The sequence below is a fragment of the Delphinapterus leucas genome, chromosome 18 (assembly GCF_059928025.1).
Source record: "Delphinapterus leucas isolate spDelLeu-1000000601 "Yukka" chromosome 18, BTC_Dleu_Yukka2, whole genome shotgun sequence".
NCBI lineage: Eukaryota > Metazoa > Chordata > Mammalia > Artiodactyla > Monodontidae > Delphinapterus > Delphinapterus leucas.
The window spans coordinates 72,690,629-72,715,824 of NC_143146.1; the positions used below are offsets into that span (position 1 = coordinate 72,690,629).

Below are 25,196 nucleotides of genomic sequence, written 5' to 3' on the forward strand. Positions count from 1 at the left end.
AGGACAGTGACAGTTAAATAGTAAATATGTACTTGGGTCCCCCCCTGCCAAAGTTGTTGAGAAGATTGAGAAGATTCAACTCCGCTGATCAGAGAGAATTTCGCATTCCAGAGATGATGATGTTTTTTTTTTTCATTCAATTCAACATAAATTTCTAATTTACTTTGTGGTTTTCTCTTTGACCCATGTGTTAGTTGTGTGTTGTTTAATTTCCAAGTGTTTGGAGTTTTCCAGGTATTTTTGTGCTATATAGTCAGATTCTGTTACAGTCCAAAACAGTTTGTATGGTTCAATCCTTTCATATTTGTTGAGGTTCGTTTTATGGCTCAGCATATGGTCCATGTAAGTCAATGTTCCACGTGTATTTGAAAAGGATGTACGTTCTGCACGTTGGATGCCATCTTCTATGAATGTCAATTAGGTCCTATTGGTTGACACTGTTGTTTGGCTCTTTTAAATCCAACTGATTTTCTGCCTGTTCGTTCTCTCAGTACTGAGAGAGGAGGGCTGAAGTCTCCAACTGCAATAGTGGAATTGCCTATCTCTCCTTTCAGTTCCACCAGTTTTCGCTTCATGTGACTTGAAGCTCTATTTTTAGGCGCATGGATATTTAGTATTGTTGCGTCTTTTTGGTGAACTGACTCCTTGATCATTCTGTAATGGCCATCTTCATCCTTAGTAGCACTGCTGGTCTGAAGTTTACTCTGTGTGATATCAACATAGACACTTCAACTTTCTTTGGATTGGTGGTAGCATAGTATAGCTTTTTTCCATCCTTTTACTTTTAAATATCTATATCTTTATATATGAAGTGGATTTCTCTTCGGCAGCCCATAGCTGCATCTTGCTATTTTATCCAATCTGGCAAACTGTCTTTTAATTGGTGTGCTTCGAAGAGATATTTTTATAAATCAGAAAATGTACATTATTTTTGTGATCCCAAGATTAGTTATTTTTTCTGAGGTGTCCTCTTGGGTTTTGCATTTTAACTCATCTTTTTTAAAGCTGTGAGGGGAAGGAATACAACAGAATCTAATCTGAAACTTAAGGGAATTAGCATATACTGTGCCCTCAATTTTCTGCCAGACATTCTGCTAGACCCTTTGCTCTCATTCAGCTCCTGTGACAGGACTATTCCCTCCATCTTACTGACGGAGGCAAGTGAGGCTCCCCACACAGTTCTCCCCTTCCTCCATAGTAACAAAATATCTGGGCAAGGTCACCAAGAAAAAAGAGCACATTTCCCAGTCCCCTTGTGACTAGGTTTGCCCTGTGGCTTAGATCTGGCCAAGGAGATATAAGTTCCTGGAAACTTTTCCCCAAGAGGAGCTGACCCACTGTTTCTGCTTCTTCGTTCGTTCCCTCCTCCATCCTACTACTGGACTAGAGATATGATGACCACGTGGCACCCAGTGCTGACCACTGCCACCCGGGACCACGAGGAGAAGTACCACTGTCTTGGGGATGGGTGAACGCTGAGCTGTTGGAAGCCTGGGCCCCCTGTGGACTCTGTGGAACAGAACCACACCTGCTTCTGGGTGCTTTTACCTCCTGACTTTTACATAAGGGAGGAATAAACATCTAGCTTGATTAAGCTACCATTGTTTAGGGAGTTTGTTATTTGTTCCTGAATCCCATCCTAATGGCTATAGCTTAGGGATGAATTAACATAACACTGTTACATAATTATACTCTAATCTACGTTTGGACAGACTCATACTAGCATCTACCATGGTTTTGGGTGGGAGTCATAGAGAACTGGGATACAAAACTATTTTATTTTGTTTATCTGATTTCTCAATCTATTAAATTAAAAGTTACCCAAAAAAGGTGGTGGGGGAGCTGGGGATGCCGTGGTAAAGTTACGCACGATGTGTAAAGTTACGCACAATGTGTAAAGTTACGCACAATGTGTAAAGTTGCATACGATGTGTAGAAGAATTCTAGACTTGGGTTAAGACCTGACTCTGCCCCATCCCAGCTGTATGCTCTTATGGAAGTCGCTTAACCTTTCTGAGCCTCAATTTCCTGTAAAAGACACCAGCACCTACTTCACAGAGCTGTCTGAATGAATAAATAAAACATATCATGTGACAGAGCTTGGTAAGTACTAAGTGCTTTGTAAATACAAGAGATTATGATCATAAATTGGAAGACACATTTTATGCATAAACCCTGGAAGGTAAAATTATCTCACAGATACACTTACAGTGGCGTGTGTAAATATATTTAGGTTGCTAGTTATAAATGAGAATAAGTTGAAAAGTTCATTCTATTTAGTAACTTAAGAACGTAATAAATAAGTCAGTGTTTACTGTCATAAACTAAGATTTCTATCGTACCTTTATACCAAAGCTCTCAGAGGTCTTTAGTATGACTTTATTTCATGTTATAGAAAACATTCAGGCATTGTTTGTTTGTTTTATTTCAATAAGCTAACTTTAATCTAAATGTGGATTTAACCATTTAGCTTCCTGTACAATACCTGAGACACTTTAACAGAAGGATTGCTTTGTTAATTACTGCTTTCTGTTTTAAAACTATATTTCATGTTAAGTGTTTTTAAAGTTTTCAGTAGAGATGGAAAAGCAAAGTCCATCTTAAGTCTGAGGCTGGCAGAAAGCTAAAAACCCATGGCCTTGGCTTGGGAAGAGCCAGAGCAGAGGTAACAAGTTCAAGAGAGGAGGGGGTGACAGAGCCACACGTGGGTGCAGAGAGAAGCTTTGTCCATCAGCAGGGGTGGCCGGGGCAGTGGCAGGTAAAGAAGGCCAGGAGGAGGGCGGCTGGGTGACTGAGAGCTTCAAAGATGAGAGGCAATTTCACAGCACATTCAGACAGTCACAGTTCTGAGCAGCCTCGAGGAAGGAATCTGGTGGCAGATGTGCAGCGCTCTTAGCGTTGGTCCAACTTGTGTCTGCATGTACGTCTCAGCAGGGCTCTGGTCTGCCTGTGAGAGCACTGGGGCTAAGTAAGGAGTGTGAGCCAGAGGCCACATTTGAACCTAGCTATTTATTGCATGTTTTTCTGTGGAGTTCATCTAATTCATATTTTTTTAATTCGTATTTCTTATAGCTCAGGTTTTCTAATAAGGCAGCTTTGCTGGAGAGAAGACCATAAATATCTACCTGATGGTGGTCAACAACCTGAAGCATAACGTCTCAAAAGGAAGTAATCTGCTTCCGGGAAGAACATCTTACAAATCTATTTCAGCATCTACAAATGTAAAGGATGAACCTTCAAGGATCCAGTATTTGACTTCCAAATTTGGAGAATGCCACTTTATCCAAAAATCAGGGCTTATACTTTAAGAACTGTACTTTTTGGGAAATTTTAAGATGTGATTAAAAAATCATATATTAAATATGTTTCTAGCATCTTTACTCCTCCTTCCCTGGATGTGATGCTGGATTCTGGTTTCCTGGAGATCCGAAATGCCCTTTCATCCCACAACCAATATAGCTAGAGGAAGGCTTTTCCAAGGATAGACCCAATTCAGGCCAACTCCAAAGACAAGGCAAGAGCCATCAACCCTGGAGGGTGACCTGAGATGAGAAGCTTTCAGGAGGATGACTAGAGATCCCTGTCTTCATAGGAGATACAAATATCATAGATGGCAGAAATTTCAGCCACTCCACAGGGACTCTACCCTTGGACCACAAAAGGCTCCATCCCAAACTACATCTTGGTATATGACTGGCAATTATGTGTCCCTTCTCAGGTGTGTGTGAGAGAAAGAGAGGGAGGAAGGGGGGAGGGGAGGGGGGAGGGGGAGGGGAGGGGGAGGGGAGGGGGAGGGGGAGGGGAGGGGGAGGGGGAGGGGAGGGGGAGGGGGAGGGGAGGGGGGGGGGAGGGGAGGGGGAGGGGAGGGGGAGGGGAGGGGGAGGGGAGGGGGAGGGGAGGGGGAGGGGAGGGGGAGGGGAGGGGGAGGGGAGGGGGGAGGGGGAGAGGGAGAGAGAGAAATTGATTTAATTCCCTTCTTATAAGGCAACCCTAGCTACACTGAGATTAAATCCACCAGAATCTTGCGCAGTGATTTACAGAATATCCAGGACACTGCACATATAGATGAGTTTACATCAAACGTGAAATCCTACCCAAATTATTGGTCCACACTTTTGAGATTATATTCCAAGAAAATAACACAAGAGGAGAAAAGTAATTTGCAAACAGTACACTCATTGTAGCATAATAGCAAAAAGTGGTAAAACCCCAAACACTGAAAGGGGTGTTTTATAATCAGGGTGTAGCTGATTCTAGTTTATGACAAAGTGTTTTATAACTCTTAAGTGATAAGTGCGAAAAGTGTTTTTAATCCATGGAAGGAGGAATGGGTTTTCCTTTCCAAAGGTACGCAGGATGGGTAATGCCCCCAAATGGTCATGGTGCCTACAGGTCCAGGGCACATTCACTGGGGGCAGCAGGCATAGCTCGTGCTCAATAATTGTGCTCTTTCCCTTCCCACGTGCATCTACCCGAGTCTCAGTCACTGTACAGGCCCATCTCAGATAGCCCCTCCTGCACGGAGTCTTGGATCGTAAGCTCCTCGAGGACATGAGCTGTGTCTTATCCACCACTGACTTGTCCGTATATGGCACCAGGTCATAGCTAGTCCACATGGTGCCTTTGTGAAAATTAGAAAAAAAGACCCCTTCCTGTGGGTGGCAGCAACCCCAGGCTGGGGTCCAGGGCTTGGTGAGCGGCTGCAATGTGGATGCATTTCAGCCCCCACTCAGAGGGGCGCCCCCTGCAAGGTATGACTGCTTCACCATCCATGGTGACCCTGCCTAGCCTGTGCCTGGCACATACTAGGCACCTAATAAATATTTGTTGAATGAATGAATGGACTGAGATTAAGGAGAACTAAGGTTTTCTTATTGGTACTTCTTACAGACGTTCCAACTTTAGCCAAGATCTTTGACCATGTCTCAGTTTACCGATCTCACAAACGTGGTGAACAGACTATAGTCATTAAGACCTGGATCACCTCTGAAATGCTATGAAGCTGCCTGCTACATAAAGGTGCTCAGAAGCTTGTTAAATGAAGGAACCATTCTCCATAACTGGGCAGAGCCTTGGCTAGGTACCTTGGCTAGGTGTGGTAGAATAATACATTGCTTTTTGTCCCTGGAGCTCCTAAAACCCTTTGGATTTCCTGAGTGACAGGAGTGCCTTTGTATTTATGATGAGCTCCTTCTCTGAGTTTATGCTAACAAGGTAACTTACTGGGGGGCCCCTAGAGAGCCTCAGGATGGGGCTGGTCACAGGACAGACCAGGTGATTAGAGGGATGGAATTTTCAGCCCCACTCACCAACCTCTAGGGAGAGGAGACGCTGGAGAAGGGGTTATAAAATCTCTTGATTCAGAGAGCTCCCAGGTCAGTGAACACAGCTAGCTCCTGGGGGAGGGACCTGTCCTGGGAGGGTGTGGAAGCTCCGTACCTCCCCCTCCCCCCAAATACCTTGTCCTGTGCGTCTCTTCCATTTGGCTGTTCCTGAGTTGTATCCTTTATGATGAACTGGTAAACATAAGTAAAGTGTTTTCCTGAGTTGTACAAGTCATTCTAGCGAATTACTGACTATGCGGAGGGGGTGTGGGAACCCCTGAATTTATAGCCAGTTGGTCAGAAGTATAAGAGGCTCCTGGGACTTAGGACTGGCACCTGCAGTCTAGTAGGACTGGCCCTTCACCTGTGGGGTCTGCACTCACTCTGATAGTGTCAAAACTGAACTGAATTGTTGAACACCCAGCAAGTGCTCTCCATGTGGAAAAATCTCCTACACACCTGATGCCCGAAGTGGGATCAGAAAACACCACTTGGCCTTCCCTGGTGGCACAGTGGTTAAGAATCCGCCTACCAATGCAAGGGACATGAGTTTGAGCCCTGGTCCGGGAAGATCACACACGCCGCAGAGCAACTCAGCCTGTGCGCTACAACTACTGAGCCTGCGCTTTAGAGCCCGCGAGCCACAACTACTGAGGCCCACATGCCTAGAGCCCGTGCTCCGCAACAAGAGAAGCCACCACAATGAGAAGGCTGCGCAGCACAACGAAGAGTAGCCCTCGCTCGCCGCAACTAGAGAAAGTCCATGCGCAGCAAGAGACCCGACGCAGCCAAAAATAAATAAAAATAAATTAATTTAAAAAAAGACACACCACTTATTTGGAGATGTCCTCAAAGTTTACTTGTAAGTCAATTGCCAGAAATTTCCTACTTAAAAACTATTATGGTCAGAGATTCCATCAGTGTGGGATGACACATCTCAAAATCTCTGAGATGGATTCTAACTACACGCCTGCTAGAAGATTCTGTGGTAGCTCCCCCAGAGAAGTCACAGATGGAAATGTATTGTAAATGTGAAGTGTGTCAGCGAACACACCAGGGGGTTACTTTTTGTGTTTAGTTCCCGGAAGCTCATCTAATCCAGATGGGAGCGGACTCAGAGGATGGACACCCAGCCTGACCCGCAAAGGCAAGGGAAGGAGGATGAGAAGGGAGGGGGACCTCCCTCCCCTTTCCCGGGAGCCAGGCCAACCCTAAGGGTGAGATCAAAGCAGGTGGAATCTGTCTTCTTTCGGCACCCTCCCTCACCCGCCTGGCTCCTCTGCCTGGGCCCCTCCTGCTGCCCGGAGCCCTGGCCTGCGGGAACCTCCCACTCCCCGGCCTTGTCCCTGATCCAAATCAAAAGCCCTGTTCCTTCAACGCAATTCAGTGATTCTCAAACTGCACCTAAGAAACACCTGGGGAAGGAAGCAATGCCTCAGCCTCACCCTCAAAGGTTTTGATTCTGGTGCCCTAGGGAAGGTCCCAGGAATTGATGTTCTAAAAAGCATTCCAGGTGATTCGAACACGCACCAGGGCTGGGAACCACCAGCAAAGCTGATTCTGGCCGGAGGCTGAAGGCCTTTGATCGAATTTCTTCACATCAAGGGTGCAGAAAGCTGATGGGTATTTACGAGCAGGTATCGGTAGAATTTAGGGCAGCATTTTAACGGTCGTGAAGAATTTTAAGCAGCGATTCTTGAATGTGGGGGACAGGCCAGCCCTGTTCTGGGATCTGTAGAAGTGCCCCTAAAGGATTCTGACTTTTCGCAGCTTCTCTTTTTTCTTCTATGTCAAATTTACAATCTTTAGAAATTCCATCTCCCCCTCAGAACCGCACCCCTGGCCCCTCCCCTCCAGTGACCCCGCCCCCCAGACTCAGCTGATAAGAGGTCCAAATAAGGCTGGGGGGTAACAAGACAGGACTGATCATCTCTCTACAGGATCACTGGGAAGTCTGGTTTGTAAGCTCAATACCCCTTTCCCTTCAAGGGAATACCCTGCAGGTCAAGACACTAGAATTTATGACTTTACGGTTAACAGACGATCCTGATATTCCCGTCTTTCCCTCTCACAAATGCAGCCTCTCCAGTGGTTCAGGAACTCGCTGCTAAAGTGTCCTCTGGGGCCGAATGCTGGGCTGAAGGGCCCAGGCCGTGGTGCTGCCTTCCCCTCCCCCCACGGCTTTTTCATTTGGCAGGTGAATTCTTGTTCTATTCTTAGCACTAATGCAGAAATCAAGTAAGGCTTCAACACAGAATCCCAGCGTGATCCCCGTGTGGTTCCTGCTGCACTCAGAAGCTTCGGGAAAGCACAGAGGGAGGGGCGCCGGTTACCACATCCCAGGCTCTGGGGATCTTCCTGTCATTGGCAAGGTGTCCTGCGGTTCAGCCAGAACTACACCATCGTATCAGACAACGAGAAGGAGTTTCAACATGAACCCTAGCATTTTCTAAGCCATCCAGATTCGTGTTCTAGATCACAGAGTATTTCACGGCAGGGTGTACAGTGGCAGGAAGCAAGTTACAGGGAGCACCTCAGTTACCCACCAAAGCTGAGCTGCTTCTGCTGGAGCTGTGCCTGTCCAGGGGTGGGGCGTGACATGGAGGGGTGCTTGTCACCCCACACAAGGCAGACAGAGAGATGTGCTGCCATCTGGGAGGAGCAGACTCAAGCCCGATTAGTTCCACCGTGAACTGTTAGGAAGCTGCCCGTATAACAGCGGAGACATGACATAGAAATCATAGCTCCCCGCAAGGCTACAAGAACCCACCACTGTGCTGGGGATGGTACTTCCTTTTGTCCAGGCAGGTGTGCTCTGGTTATTACCTGAGACATAACTGCTTTTGTTATACATTCACAGATAGCAGAAAAAGACACTTTTTACGTTCCTCATTGTCAATGCCCTACTTACCAACTTCATCCCTGATGTTTGCAAGTTCGATTGACAGCTCTTTTTCTTTCACAAGGGCACTTTCATTCTGAAAAAACAAAATGGATACCGAGAGTCCCCTCGTTTTAGGCTAAATAAGCACGTTCACATGTTCAATTGATGAATTATATTAAGCCAATACTTATAAGTTGAGCCCTTCAGGAGAGAATCTTCTCATTATACAAGCATATATAACACGTACAAAGCCAAGTCTGACTCACTCATCTGTATCACATTCAAATCGCAAAGCCTGCCGTGTAATATTAATAATATTAATAATACCCACGTATTATTTCTGCACTCTGTATACCTCAACCTACAGTAATTCTCTGCATGTCTATGTCCTACACATTAACCTGCTGTTATATATTATTATATATTTTTAATTATTGTCACTATTACGAGATTTTTGACCATGAAAATACCATATTTCTCTGAGGGACAGATGCTTCTTTTCCCGGCTGTCCCCTTAAACCTACCCTTTGGTCCATACATGCACTGTTACCTACCTAATGAATAATGGGCAGAAAACCTAACACGAAACATTTCTCTTTGTAATAAGACCAACACCAAAACTTAAGTTTCCAAGGTGTTTTGTTCCATTCTCTGCATCGGTAGAAGGAAGACGAAGAAAACTCACACTCAAAGTGTTACTTACTGTGAAGAACGCCATTTGTCACTAAGTGATTGCTTGTTGTTTTCAAATCAAATACATACTATGACATAAAATAGATGAGTTGAAGGCATGAGTCAGCACCAGTATTTACATTTGTTGTGATTTTTATTACTACTAAAAATAACTAGGAAAGATGTGGTACATAAATTCTCTTCAAGTGACAGATGCCAAAAGTACAGGCCCTCAAGGAAAGGCTCCTTCATCACGCAGAATGTACTCCCAAAGCAAACACTTCCAAAGAGGGGATTTCGGCCAAAATGGGTACCAAATATCTAGCACAGACATCCTCAGGGCCTCGTGAATGCTCTTTCTTTCCTAAACTTGCTTTGACTTCGATGTCAGCACCTCCGGACAACCTGTGCCGAATGGGAACAGACGGCTGTCACGATCTTGTCTCTGTGTCTGCTGCGCTTAGACCCCGGTGACACGTGTGCTACTTTGGCTTGACGGCAGGGTCTCAGGTTATCCAAAGGGCATTTGCTAAGCAATGTTAGAACGTCATGCCTAGGTAAAACTCTACTTGCATAATAAGCTGCGAGCTATTTTAGTCACAGGCATTAACAATGATGAAGTCATGCTTCTCTTAAGACTAATGCAGCAACCATACACTATGTGAGGGACAGTGGACCCCCATCCCACTCGTGAAGCTCCCTCCTCACCCCAGCCCATACCATCCTCGCCTTCCCTGAATTTGAAGGCTGGAAATCACCCCTGAAAGTGTACGTTCTCCTAATCACTACGTGACACTGCCTCGATGCCACGCCCACAGCACAGGGTTGTCCTGAGGGTTAAATAAATTAACGTACGTGAAGCAGTTAGAACGGGTGCCTGGCACTTACAAGCTCTACACAAGTGTTAGCTGTTACTACAACTCTGTTGTTTCCTTTGATTTTGTTTGCCACTGGATGACATCCTATAGACGACAGGTGCTTTTCCACGTTGAGTGCCTGAATGTGTTTAGAGTTGGCATATGTCTTGTTCTCTGCTTTTTTTTTTTTTCTTTTTAAAGCACCTTCCTGACTCTGTCTTGATTCTACTCTAAGTTCAAAGACTAGAGAACTCAGAACAGGCAAAAGTGTCTAGTCAGACTGATCACAGGCATAGGTGCTTGGTCTAACAGCAGCGTAACACAGCCGGCTGACTTGTTGCTACAAACTAAGAAAACCTGGTATTCCTGAGAGGGTAAATTTCAGTATTTACCCTGAAACAATCTCAAACTAGTGAAAAAACTAACTTGTTTCTACTATCAAGAATAATTCTGGGGCTTCCCTGGTGGCACAGTGGTTGAGAATCTGCCTGCCAATGCAGGGGACACGGGTTCGAGCCCTGGTCTGGGAAGATCCCACATGCCACGGAGCAACTAGGCCCATGAGCCACAATTACTGAGCCTGCGCGTCTGGAGCCTGTGCTCCGCAACAAGAGAGGCCGTGATAGTGAGAGGCCCATGCACCGCGATGAAGAGGGGCCCCCACTCGCCCCAACTAGAGAAAGCCCTCGCACAGAAACGAAGACCCAACACAGCCATAAATAAATAAATAAATAAAATTAAAAATAAATAAATAAAAGAATAATTCTGAACGCTCCTATCCTCAATTTCCAAAGCACAGCCAGAGAATTGAAATATTGTCCTCATTGGTCCAGAAATAGCATCTCCAAGGATTCACTCTTGGGCCGCTGAGAGTTGCAAAGACTTAGACGAGGTTAGGCAGGGATCGACTAGAATGTAACAAAAAACAACAAACTGACTCTAATCTTTCACCCAAAGCCAACGTTTCCCTCAGAGCCTGCAGAAGCCCTGGGACGAAGCCCTGGGTGGATGTTACCCGTGCAGAGGGATCCTGCGTCACAACCCATCACACCCCGCTTTCCAGCCACAGAAGAATCAGGCATTTGGGGACGGAGTGGCTTGAAGGTCCAGCGAGGAGGACAGGCCTCAGCTGGAGATGGTAATGATGCTCATGAAGATCTTCAGACTTGAGTCACTTAGATCAAAAGCCACCGCTGGTATCTGTGGCCAGGCCTGCCCACCCATCTTTGCTTTAGGAGAAACGTTAAGTGAGAGAATGAAAGAGAAGACGCAAGAGAGGAAAGGGAAGAGGATGGGAAGGGAGAAGAGATGCAGGGGAAATAGGAGGGAAACCAGGGAGGTGAGAGACCCTGCACCTTCTCCCTTTTGAGAGGCAGAGAGGAAGACGATCCATGAAGACCCAGGCCCCCCTCACCCCCAACCTTCTGCAGGCACAGATGACAAAACCAACTGATCTCAGAGTCATCAAATAGACAAAGACAAGCAACAAACCTGGTGGCTAAAATGTCAAGGAAAACGAGCTTGGGTAAGGTCTGCTGATCACTACGTCAGTATTAACACCAACTTTGACCAAACACTTCCTAGATGCCAAGGCACAGCGCTGGGTAAGCCCTTTTGCTCACTTACTCCCCCAAATACTGTCAAGCAGGTCCTGGGTTTTATTTCCCATTCTGGAGGACGGGACTGGGGTTCTGTGGTTAGGTAACTGGCCAAGTAACCTGCACAACCAGCCAGGAAGTGGCCAAGCAGGAGTTTTCACCCAGGCTCCACACTCTTTATCAAACACTAACACGAGGAGATGCTCCCCTCTGTCCCGTGCTTACCTAGACCCAACACCGAGATCCCAATTGCACCCGTCCTCAGCTTGGATCCGAGCTCTCATTACCACGAAGCTTTCCCCGTCTAACTGGAGGAGAGGCAGCGCCACCCCCGATGACTGCTCCAATGTAAGTGTTGCCTGGCTGCATTCACACCCCACCCGCCCCAGGCCCTCGCTGTGTTTGTCCTTGGTGTGGATTTGTCAGTTGCACTTCATTTCCATTCTAGCCTCTGTGTGGCGGTAACATCGGATAGGGCAGCTACTTCGCTTTCCCTCAGTCAGCTTTCTCAAGCCCTTCCCGATGGCCTCCCAACGTGCTCCTCCTGCAGGCGCTGGCACGGCTCTGCTCACGGAGGCCAGCCAGAGCAGTCTGGCTGCAGCCCTCCTTCCTTAAGTGCTTGATTTTGAAATGATATCAACTCTTCTAATCTGTGAATTCTCTGCATCAATTACGTTACGTTTTGTTTCCTGCAAACCAAACCAGAATGATGCGATGCAACGGAATGAGTCAACAACTGAGACTTCAGGGACACTGCTCCTTAGGCAAGAAAGGGACCTAAAGGGAATTTCCACTCTCCACTCCCTGCCTCAGAGAGTCATCTTTCCAGCCACTGTGGCTCAACGGAGCCCAGCAGCCTTCCTGCCGGGCCCTGAGGTTCTGCTCAACGTCTGGAGTGAGGCTGCCCCAAAGGCTCCCTTCCGAGGGCTCTCATGCACCACCACCCCCTCCCCCACCCTAAGCCAGGTCCGGAATCATGATGCAGTGGGAGGGCTGAAATACAAGCAGGGCCTCCTCGAGGCCTCAGTGTCAGATCAGTGCTTCCCTACATGGGGAATGAGTGGAAAATTCCTCGCTGGTGCCAAGCACATGAGCCCCTGCGTTCAGGCCGCTGGGCTAAAAATAGAACTCAGCATTAGGCATCCCAACTACCCTAGTGATACAGTCCAGAAACTGTCAAGTCGAAGAAGCCCGTTTCTCTAAAATTACTGTTTACTCTAGGATGGGCTTAACTAGAAACGGACACTTGGAGAACATTCATCTCGGCCCCTCACCAGCAGCTGTGTTTCTTGGCCGCCTCTTTTATGTTGTCACGCACCTCTCCTTTGCAGTCCGAGTCCTCTAGTGTCTCTGGCGTGGTCCGCTGCACTCACAGACGGAATCCCAGATGTGCTCTCCCCACGGAACATCCGAGTCTCCCCTCCACCTCTTGTCCTACCAGGTCTGCTACAGCGAAGCCCACATTTCTTCTTAGACATGGCGCTGCAAGCTCTGGAGGAACGCTGCCTTTGATCTTTCCTAGCTACAGAAGCCTGGCAAAGAGTACAAACCTGCAACTTCAAGCAAGTGGATGTGTGGCCAAGCCCCAAGCAAGCCTGCCACACTCTGTCATCCGAGCATGCCTGGTCCACGGGGGGCTGTCTGCTCTGGGGGCTGGTGCTGCCTGTGTGATCGGTGGGGGCGGGAAGTGAAAACGCCCATCTGCGGTATCATCATCCACGTGACCCTACTTAGGCAACAGCCACCTAAGCCCCTCCCCCAATTAGAAGTCGGCAGGACAGCCTGGTTTTGATGAAAATTGAACGGATCTGTTTTGAATGATAATCAACACATAAAACGCTGCGTGAATCTGGGGTGCTTTCACCCTAAATGATCCAGAAACAGGAATGTACCCAACACTACACATATTTACTTAGTGTCTACTATGTGGCAGGCAGACAGGCCAGGCAGGATACTTCTGCCTTCAAGAAGCTTAAGAGTCTCCCAAGGAGTCAGTAAACAAATAAGCAATTACAAAACAATGTGATACAACTCAACCAGGCAGGGCTGGCCTGGAGATTTCCTGAGACCAGAGGATGCGTAAGCAGGGGGCCCAGGAAGGGAGCAGCCCAGGCAAAGGCCAGAAGGGCCATCAACACAAGACAGCACCTGGGGCTATTTCTGGGAGCCTCTGTCACCCCCATCAGAGGGGCCCTTTGCCTTTTCTTGCCAAGTGTCTGCTTCTGGTCTCTGACTGTCCCTGAAAGAATGCTTGATCAGCTACAAGCGTACTGATGACAACTTCATAAAATTCACTTAGTTCTGAGTGTTTTTTATCAGCTCCCTCTTCCCCATTTGATTTCTTTTTTTTTTTTTTTTTTTGCGGTACGCGGGGCCTCTCACTGTTGTGGCCTCTCCCGTCGCGGAGCAAAGGCTCCGGACGCGCAGGCTCAGCAGCCATGGCTCACGGGCCTAGCCGCTCCGCAGCATGTGGGATCTTCCCAGACCGGGGCATGAACCCATATCCCCTGCATCCGCAGGTGGACTCTCAACCACTGCACCACCAGGGAAGCCCTGATGTATTTTTTTAAAGAGGGACATACGTATGTACATTAAAAAAAAAAATATATATATATATATGTAAGCTTAAAGACTCCCAACTAATCTCTCCTATCTTTTTAGCCTGCCCTGAAATCGGTGATCAGGAAAATTCAATCATGTGAGCTGGGCCACTTTTTCCCAGGCTAAACAAAAGAACCCTAACGAGGAGTGAAAAATTAAAATATCTACAGAATTCTGGTATTTGAGGAAACATCCAGATCCTTTTTATTATGAATTTTTGAAATCCTAAGTCATATACCTACACATGAAATGACAAAGTGGTTAAGGGATTTCTTTCATTCTTCCCAGAAACAATATTGCTTCTCACTCATGAGTTCACAGCTGAGGGTTTAATTCTACACGGTAGAACTTGTCTTAATAGGGGAACATTTTCTTTTGTATTTCAAAACGAACCAGCCACCAGGTGACATCAACAGAACACCTAAGTCTTCAGTGTTGTTCTCTTTTCACCCTTTGTGAATACTGCATTCATTTTCAATATTAGTATTATTGTGAAGACTGGCCAGATTCATAATATAGCTCTGTGGAAAATTCCTTTGGGAGGTGAACTGACCTTTTATTCATTTCAGTTATTATGGCTTTAAGGCAGCACTGATGCCATGCTTTGACTTAATAAGTATTATTTCTTTCACATATAATTAACACAGCCCACTGTATTTTATGTCTGCTTTTCTACTCGGAAATGAAATCTAATATAGACTGGTCAAAGGGAAAGCATCATTCACATTATTCTTAAATATGTGTCAGTGTCTGGTCGCGTGGAAAATGAGCAAAGCCATATCTGGTTTCAAGAGAAACCAGACTAAATTTTAAGATGCATCATTCCAGCCTTTGCCTTTGTGCATGCTTGGGTGTTGATGACCGCAAAACATCTAGCTTACCTAAGAGGCGGTAGTTAATAGGGGGCATCAGAACAAACCTGGATTACCTAGGAACATTTAGGAAGGACAGAGACTTGTGGGGCCCAAGGAGAAGAAATGTGAATCGAAAGAAGTAAGGCTGGAAAATTCTGGATCCCAGAGCAAGCAAAAGAAAGGAAAATTAGCCAGAACCATGATTTTTAATCCACTTATGTCTCACTGAAGAAGTCTCTTGACCTTTCTGGATTCTATCGTCTTTGAGTGACCTTCCCAAATTTATTACTGTCCCATCACCCGTGCATACCTGGGAGAAGCAGTGAGGTGCCTTCCCCCAACTCACACCCCTACCGAGAATTTAGAGAAAAGGTAAGTAAGATTAGCCTCTGAGATGATAAGCAACACAGAAAAGGTTAGGGTAGAGATATGCAAAGTAACCCCTAAAGGGAAAGGACCAGACCTAAAGCAGTAAGACAAGAGCGGGTCATAGAAATGGAAGCAAAGCAAAGGGAGACTGGAAGAGGCAGTCACCAGGGCGAGTAACAATCGCACAGCCTCCCACATGATTTCAGGCTGGAGTGGGGATGGGACATGAGGTCACTGGATGCCTAAATAACATTCCATCCTCATCAAAGCTTCTTATGAGGCTAGACTTTGACTCTAAAAAGAAATCCCACGTTTATCGGGCTTGTAATCATTTGCTTGCTTGTCAGGTGTATTACTCATTGTTAAAAAACAAGCTGGCATTCTAATTGTGCATCTACTTGATTTCTCTTAGTACCTCAACGTTCCTAAGAGTGGCCAACTCTGGCAAGTGTCTGCATGTGCAGAGCTGCTGGCTTGAGCCTGGACCACACTGAGCCTGCTGGTGAATGGACTCTTGGGGATCCATCTGGGTGTCCCAGGGGCCTTCCTGGGTCATACTTGTCCCTTTCAAATGCCTGTAGAGAATGAGTCTTCCTACAGACCACCTCTCAAATCCCAAGATGGATCCCTACTTCTTCTTAACTCAAGTCAAAAAACCTGGGTCTGGTTTTCAGCCTAGAAAACATCTCCCCACGCTCCCTATGTGCTTCTGTATCCCGATGCTGACTCTCATCTTTCACGAAAGTGGGCTAAAAAATCTTCACCCCTGAACTCTTTGCTTAGAGGTACAGTCCTTCTCAAAACTCTACCCTGTTCCTCAACGTGCAAGTCAGGATCCACTCCTTCCAAGAAACCTCGCCTTTGATTCCAGCACTCACTTCTCCTTTCACTGGATGCCAGAAACAGGTAGGATCAGTACCACATGACTTTCACTTAATGATACTCCAGTCTTGTACTAATGCTTGAATTGCCCTGTATGTGTTACTGTTGCCTACCTCACTTGCAATTTCTCTGGAAAAGGTGGAAATACAACCAAACAAATAACTGGTAAACTCCATAGGACGGGCTGTGCCTTTTAAGAATTCTTTGCTAGTCCCCATAATAACTGGGCACAGAGCAAACGAGTAAGAAATACCATCGATGTTTTTACAGGTGTTTTTAACGTTAAAATGCCTACGCACGATCAGCTTTTAAAAACTATTTGTTCCCTTAACAACTTTTTATGCATTTTATACTCTAGGTAAGATTCCTTACTTTCCGCGCCCCCCCCCCCACCAATAAACTCATGTTAAAGAAGCATCTTAAGACTAACATTTCTCGGGGCTTCCCTGGTGGCGCAGTGGTTGAGAGTCTGCCTGCCGATGCAGAGGACACGGGTTCGTGCCCCGGTCTGGGAAGACCCCACATGCTGCAGAGCTGCTGGGCCCATGAGCCATGGCCGCTGGGCCTGCACGTCCGGAGCCTGTGCTCCGTGACGGGAGAGGCCGCGGCAGTGAGAGGCCTGCGTACCGCAAAAAAAAAAAAAAAAAAAGACTAATATTTCTTGGCGCATCTCTGAACTGATGACTTATCTACAATTGTCTCCCCATTCTTTTCAAAACATCTTTAGCTGCACTACGATCAAACTGTTAAAGACATTTTTACTTCACAAAATAAATTTTTCTATTTTGTATCTATACAGAGTTCGGAGGGAATGTTTCTTTTCTTTTTTTATGGTTTATTAAAATGGGCTAAAGTAATCAGAAACAACTTCATTGACCATTTTATCAGGTCTCTTTCAAACCAGGTTGATGCTGGGATTGTCAGGGCTGATCAGCAAACTGAAGGATTTTATTGTGGGACTTAAAGAGTAAACTGATTTCCAGAGTTTGGAATGGAATCCCATAATAGTCCTAGGAGACCATGCCTGGCCCAATAGGTAACTATTGAATAAACAAATGATTTTGGCATACTGCCTGCGAAGTTATGCTGAAAGGTGGGTAACTAAATAAAACAACAAATTTTTTAATGAGAAAAGGAAAGCCCTTAATCCCTAAAATGAGCACCTATGAACATACATCTATAAAACTGCCAGTGGGAATACCATTCTAAAATACAGCAAAGAAACATCAAGAAATGTGGGTGTAAACTTAATGAGAAAGTTTATAAATGCTGTGTAAGCTTTTAAGTTTTCACCAGGAAAGAATAATTTGCCTTAAGGTTGAAGTTTCAAAGCTAAAACATTTGCAAGTCACTTAAACATCACACTGCGATGAAATAACATTTAATTATCTTCCTAAAATCTCCAATTTAAAGATTGACACGGGGATAATAGTTTTCAACAGCTTGATTTGAAACAAAAGAGGAGGATGGACTCACTTCAAAATATATTTTCTCTAAAAAGACCTTTAATCAGCTATTTCGAAAACTTCTGTACCAGAGCTTAGAAATATGAACATTACAATATTGTTGTACTTGTAGCAAATCCTTCCCTTTTATAATAATTACTGTTACAAGGCTTCCTTCAACACCTTTTGGTGACCATTTCTCTTGAAAAAAGGGCTTAATCACTTCCATGTTGGATCTGCAGATAACTGAGTGCAAAGGTTGCATACTTCTATTTGTCAAAAGCACATAAATGTGTACATAAATATCTCAGTTCTTAGTCATGGTAGCAAAAGCCAATCCCACTGAGATAGTTATTTCTACTGGAAGAGAAGGACCAGGGGACTTGTAAGGCATCAGTTTAACTTTCCTAGGTGGTACGTAACCCTCCTTTAGGTCAAGGTTCATAAACACAACTGATAACTAAGATGTTCCCAAAGTGACCTCCTCGTAATGTGTTTTATATTAAGCCATTCATTTCCCTTCACCTGGTCACATACTATACCTCAAGCCATACAGCTGACGCCCATGAGTAGAAAGGAGGCAACTTCAACCTCTCGTTAAACTCCATTTCATGCATCTTGAGAAATCCAAATGTGTGTGATAATAAAATATACCACAGAGACAAAAGTGATATATTTTATTTTATATCACTACTAGAAATGCCAGCATATTTCTAATAGTGAAATTAAAAGCATATCTTAATCCCTCTGCAAGCTCACAGGCAAATGTCAAAAGCAAAGAGGCTTTGTGTTGGAATTGTCATACAATGCTTGCTCACACTCTGTTCTCCATTCCCTGGCTGTGAATTTTCCTTCCAGTGAAAACTGGAACACACCCTCAGGCTCTCCAGCTTCTTAAGTTTTCACCTCTATGTTCTTCACCCCTACGTGAGGCAAACACGTACAGAGAGAATAACTGGACCGGTGCTTGCTTCTCTGACCTTAAGAACAGAAATTACAAGGATGGATGCTGTTTGTCAAAAAGGATGGCAAACTTTCAAAGTTACCAGTTGGCCGAGGGAAACACGTCTAGCTAATCTAAATTCCCCACTGGACCGTCTTAGATTTCGCAGGTACATTAAAATGCAGTAAGAATATTCCAAGGATTTCTTGGCAGTTTGAATTTCAAGATGTTGGAGCAGAGCCCTCCTGTTTCAGGAGAATGCAACAGTTACATCTGAGACTGCAGGAAGGCAATTATGTAAGGCACTGCAGAGTATGGGAGACCCTGGTGTTTCTGCCAACACCGCTCCCATTCGGCACCGGGAGCCAGTCAGGGCGGCCTCATGCTCACCCACAAGACAAGTGCACACGCATGCCGGGGACAGGGACAGAGGCGCTGGCTCTGGCCTTCTCTCTGCCCTTTGGAAGGAGGAGGGGAGGGAGAGAGAGACAGGGAAGGCAAAGTACCGTCTTGTCCAGGCACTGAAGGCAGTTATAAGGCTTGCAGCAGCAGTGGCCCATCTCGGCAGGCTGGCTGGCAAGGGGACCTCCTTCATTCAGTGTGTCGGCGGGTAATCGCTAAGGCGAGGTGATGGATCCAGCGAGAGGGGCGCGCCGCTGGGAGCTGTCACAACTTCCATGTGGTCCCCTCGGCTACCTTATTTCTCCTAATAACTTCTGGAATCCGGGAACCAGAGGAAGGAGAGAAGGAGGAGGAACGCGGGGCGGCCGTGTTGGGTTCCCGCTGCGGGGAGAGGCAGGGCGGGAGCCAGGAAGGGAGGGGACAGTTGGAGGGAGGGTCACTTTGCCACTGGAATCCTCAGAGTGAGGCCAATCAATCGTCGCGTAACAATCGAGCATTTACCGATGCCACCTCCCAGAGGGGACAGCCGGCGCGCCGCTCCCAGCCCTCCCCCTCGCGCGGTCGCGCCCCGGCGCGACGCAGCCACGCCTGGAGAGGACGCAGGAAACACAAAAGGGCTGGTCTTCCAGGGATGCTTGGGCTGAGGACCACGGAGAGGACTGCGAGAGACGTGGCTCTGCTCAAATACTGGCTTTCTATTTTCCCGAGAAGTAAAGACGCTTATAAACGTGATGCATAATACACGGCCTTTCCTCCATGTAACCCGCCTCTCAGGGCATCGTTGCCTGGGCGGAGGGGGGCGGCGCGGAGGGGACCACCCATTGCTCCTTTTCAAATTTGTGTGCCACGAACAGTTTTGCCCCATTGGAGGAAATCTTTATATTTGAAATACAATCGTGAAATCGCTTGTCTTATTTGACAGACCAAACCATTCAAGTGGCTTAAGTAATTAAAATTGGGGTGTGGGCAGCTATATCTCGTGGGCATATCAGCATAAAAGTCTTAGCGGACTGGATCTTTCTGGACGATTTGTAATTTTTCAAAAAGTTCAAAATCAAAAAGGGACAGGGGTGGGAGCGAAGGGTTTTTTTTTTTAATTTCAAAAGAAACGTGGTATTTAAAAATATGTTTGTGTAATCCTGAGAGAGATGCAAATATTTATGAAATTAACTTTATACTTCCTGATATCTCAGGGGAGAAATCCTGAAATGTACTGTCTGCAGAAGTATACAATTACATTTTTGCCCATTAAATTTACCTAAGACTGGAAGCAGACAATAGTTAAAATTAGATAATCTTACTAACTTGAGAGTTTTCCAAGACGATTTTAATTAAGTAGCACAGGCGACTTAGATTTGCTTGTAGAGAGGTCAAGGATATTTGGTGATTAAATAACAACAGACCAGAATGTTTGTCCTAAACTTGAAAGAATAAACTCAAATCTTTCTTTAGCACTAACAGGTAAACTGGTATAGTTCTTTAGGCTGTTTCTATTAAAATTTTAAATGTACATACACTTTGACCCAACAGATCGACTTCTATCCTACAGTAACACATATATACGAGAGTGTATGCATAAGGATATTCAGTTTAGCATCATTTGTAACAGCATAAAAATGGGAACACCCTCGATATCTAGCCCCTTTCCAGTGTATGGAAACTTTTATGAAAAATGAAGCAGAACTATACACACATATGCGTTTGTATATGTCTACAATAAATCTGTTGGAAAAAATCCCACCGTTCATCCAACAGCAGCTGATCCTTGGGGAATGGAAAATAGGGGTGAGGGAGTGAATTTCCACTGTTTACCATCTTGCCAGAATGTATTACTTTTATTGTTTTCAGACAAAGTGTATCAGGGGAAGGCAGTGACCACCGCCTGGGCTCTTTGATGTCAGGAGGTACACAGGTGCCTCCCTCTCACACAGGCTTGCCCTCTCTGGCAGTGAGCTCAGGCAGACCTCTCGGAGAGAGAAGAGCTGACAGGACCTTGAGCTTCAACCTGGTCTGAGAGCTGTTGCTGGAGGCTTTTGACACCATGGGAGAAAAACCTGATATTGCAAGAAGCGATGCCTTGGTACACCCATGTTCATAGCAGCACTGATCACAAACCAAGACACTTGGGGAGCAACCCAAGTGTCCATCGATGGATGAATGGATAAACAAAATGTACCCATCCATACAACGCAATATTATTATGCCTTAAAAAGGAAGGAAATCCTGTCACGTGCTACAATGGCTGAACCTTGAAGACCTTACGCTACGTGAAATAAGCCAGTCACAAAAAGACAAATATGGTATGATCCTACTTACATGAGGTCCCTAGAGTCGTCGAATTCCTAGACACAGAACGGTGGTTGCCAGGGGCTGTGGGAAAGGCGGGAATGGGGAGATAATGGGGACAGAGCTTCAGTTTTGCAAGATGGAAAGAGCTCTAGAGGCTGGAGCCTCATAATGTGACTGCACCGAATGGTACTGAACTGTACACTTAAGTGGCTGAAGTGGTAAATGTTATGTCATGTGCATTGTACGACAGATAAAAATAAAGAAGTGGTGGCGTGCATTCCCCTGGGCGTAGGCGGTCCTTGCACAGTAAGTTTCTGATCAAGTGAAGACAGAGCAAAGCCTCTCTTGTGGGTGGAGCAGCAGGGCAGGGGGGCTCTAAGAAGCTGGCGTCTCCCAGCATGGCCATGTGCAGAAGGCTTTCCTCGGGCAGAACTGCTTTTCTGCACCTGAGGACACGGTTTCCTTCTAAATTAGGATTTAGATTGCACCGTCCTAGAAAATGACTGCTTGTTCTTGTGCGAGGTCTGAGCATGCTTGCTCCCGCTGCTGCCCACAGGAGAGAGGGTGAGAGGCGAGGCTTCCCAAAGAAAGATGGATTCAGCTTCTCTTCCTGTGCACAGAGGGCGCCAAGGGGCCCGGGACTGGCTGTGCTCAAATCGCACACATAGTGAGATCTCAGAGCAAACAACCCAGATTTTGAGAAATGTACCAGTGTCCTAGAGTTACGCCGTCTTTATTTGGTCAGTGAAAAAACTTCAAATGTACTCAAAAACAGAGGGATAAATATGAAGGACCTTCATATACCCAGTTTCAACAGTTACCAAGATTTTGGCACATATGTTGCATCTATCCCTTTTTTATTTAAACTTTTTTTTTTCATATGTCCATCACCCAGATTCAGCAATTATCAAGATTTGAAACTTTATTTTCACTTGTCCCTTTTCTTTCTTTGTTTTTTTTGTTAAAGTATTTTAAAGTCAAGCCCTACATATTTTAGTACGCATTGCTGAAAATTCTGAGCATTTTTACATAATCACAATGCTGTTAAAACCGCGAACAAAATTTACAATATATCCTTGCATCTAACACTTAGTCTGTAATAACATTTCCCTGGCTTCTCTGAAACAAAATTATTTTACAGTTGCTTTTCTTGACCCAAACTAGGTTCACATATTACATTAGGTGTTAAGTCTCCTAGGCCTCTTTTATCAACCAGTAGGGTCCACCCTCCCCTTCCTATCTCCCTGCCGCCATTGATTTGTTCAGAAACTGGGTTGGTTGGCTTATAGAATGTCCCACATTCTGGACTTGCCTCTTTGCTTCCTTGTAATGTCATTTCCCTTGTTCCTACAACCCTGTAAATAAAATTTAGTTCTTAAGCCTGGATGAGATTCGAGGTTGAATGTACCTGGGCAACAATACCTCGGATGTGATACTGTGGGCATGACCCTGCAACCCATCGGGAAGCACACAATGACTGGGGGTTCCATCGTCAGTGAATCAGACGTGATGGCTTCATCTCTTCCATCATAAAGTTCCCCATCATCAGCTCATCTAATGCTTTCGTTAATGATGGTTACCTGAATCGACTACTTCATCAGGAGTTACAACATGATGTTCTGACTCTATCATCCTTTGGCATTTCTTGGCTAGAACTTTTATATAAGAAAAGAAGTTTTCTTTATCAACTAGGGCGATTTCAATTCCCAGCAATACAGGTTGTACAGGAAAGATGGGATAAATGCTTACTCCTTTCCCTTTAAGTGCCAATTTTCTGAATAAAGACTTGGGGTTGTAATGGTACCCAATGAGGTTATTTGCTTTCTCTCACTTCTTCCAAACATCATTATAAATTCATGTTTTTATGTTAATATACACAATGTGTTTTAATCGATTGCATTTATTACCCTTTTTAGATGCTCAGTTTATCTCATCTCTGACCAATGGGAGCACCTTCTTAATGGCCCCTGTGTCCTTTTGACACAACTCATTCGTCTCCCTTTCTTGCTTTCTGACATAACACAGTATCTTAGGCTCACCTGGGATGTTTCCTGCTACAGATCTGGGACCAGCCATCCCTCCCCTCCAGGTGCCCTGGTTCCTTCTAGTTGGGGGTGGGAGTTACACATCACAAATCCCGTGTTGTTCATTGTCTTTTGAGGGCCACCTGTTTGGACCGAGATTTCCCTTGAAGGAAGTGGTCCTTCCCTCAGACAAAACGTCCTTGGAAGATGTCACGAAGAAATCAGGCCTTAGGATGGAATGAGACAGTAACAGCTCCTTCTCTTGGGGCCTTTAGATGAGAAAAAGTACTCAATGAAACTCACTTTGAGGGAGATCAACTGGCCTATACAACATGCCCAAGCCAAGGGCCGGCATAGGAATTTTCTAAAGAGTCCCCCAAATGCATGGATATCTGAAGAAAAGGCTAAACTTCTTGAAGGCATAGAGGATGGGGGATTAGACTACTGTAATTTAGCACAAAGGAAGCTGTGACCTCGCAGCCTGATGAAATCTGGGACATTTTAGTTCCTAATATTTAAAAAAAGCTTGAGATGCATTTTACTCCCGGTATATTTTTTTTTGCATGGGAGTAGGAACAAACATTCAGAAAAGTTATAAGAAGGTCTATTGGGATACCTCTTCAGAGAAAACCTCATAAACACGTGATGTTTTAGACCGATAAATAATGATGAACATTAACTGATCACTAGCAGATGCCAGGCACTGTGCTTAGGGCTCACATGCAAACAGCTCATGTAACCCTCACAGAGCAACGCGAAATCAGCCCTATTATCGTCTTCATTTCACAGATGAGGAAAATGAGGCTCAGAGATCGGACATCCTGCCATGCAAACATCAAGCGAGGAAAAGATGGAGTGGGGTCCTGAACTCAGATCTGACTCAGAGGCTGTGTCTTTACCACTGTGCTTTTATCTGTAAGGCCTACATAATTGTAAGTCTGTGTTATAATCTGGATGAGGGATGTAAGTATATAAAAATATAAAAGAAATTCAAACATACTTATGAAATTGCCCCACATTTTCAGAATCTGGAGCAAGAGCCTCTACTGTAGTGTGTGTGTGTGTGTTTTTTTTAAGGTACATTTACAAACCAATGTACGAATAACTTCAAACTGACACAGTAGAAACCTTGGGCATAAGTCAACGTTAAAATAGTCAGTTTTATGATTCTTGTTTCTCTGTCTTCCTTGAACTTGGAGTTCCTGACCTATCCCCCAGCCCCAATCACCCATCAGACACAAGGCTCCCTCGGCTCAAACCCGACTGCGCTGTCCCATCAGTGCCACTTCACCTCTTCTGCCTGATCCTTCCACTGGAGTGAATTTTCTCCTTCTCTCTGATTTCACGTCATTGTGTGTACTTGCTGTTGCTTATGACATTCTGCTCCATGTAATCGTAATTGTTTACATCTGCCTTCCCCAAAATATCCCGCCCCCTTGCTGTGCCTCCCTCAGTTCACACCCACGGCACCAGCAGTCTGCCTTGGGACTTGGTCTCCATGACCACTGCTTCAAGTGACGTGGGAAGGACCTCGCAGGAGTGGAACTCAGTGATGGTGGCTTCCTGGCAGAAGCGTTTTGTTGTTTCGTGCAGTTTGTCAGCCATGGGCCATGTGCAGGAGGTCAACGAGATCAGAACTGTATGTCTGTCTCACTACTTATTTCAAAAGAAAAACCATGAAAAACGATCATGAGAGAGCCTCTTACAGACTGTCAAGGCAACCACCTGTTTATTGTGGTTCCGCCGTCCATGCCCCTCCTGTCTCCATGCATCTAAAATATGGGCTGCAGCTCTTGCACTGGATTTCAGCAAAGGGGATGCCAGGAAAATATGCACAGCATTTACCAGACACAAGCCATCTAGAGATTTTAATGAGGTGGGAACGGGCTGGAAAGGGAAAATATGAAACAGAAATTTTGAAACTGGAAGTAATTGATGGTTACGATCATTTGCATACAGACAATAGATGCTCTGAAACACCTTTGATGTAATAACCAGGATCTAGAATATTAAGGGTATTAAAAAAAAAGAAACAAATGACATATATACTAT

The 25,196-nt window shown here is 45.4% G+C and overlaps 1 protein-coding gene across 2 annotated transcripts in view; it reads right to left on the reverse strand.

The window, feature by feature from the left end:
• MTUS2 (microtubule associated scaffold protein 2) overlaps window positions 1-25,196 on the reverse strand; it is a 492,284-nt gene that overhangs the window by 43,192 nt on the left and 423,896 nt on the right. The window contains exons 1-2 of one of the 2 annotated variants that reach the window (XM_022574570.3): window positions 18,936-19,367; window positions 8,236-8,302 (exon numbers count right to left, since the gene is read on the reverse strand). In XM_022574570.3, coding sequence (XP_022430278.3) covers window positions 8,236-8,302; window positions 18,936-18,989 — 121 coding nt within the window. In that variant the 5' untranslated portion in view covers window positions 18,990-19,367. Of the gene's footprint in view, window positions 1-8,235; window positions 8,303-18,935; window positions 19,368-25,196 lie in introns of those variants that run through there. The other variant, XM_022574568.3, reaches the window with a different exon arrangement.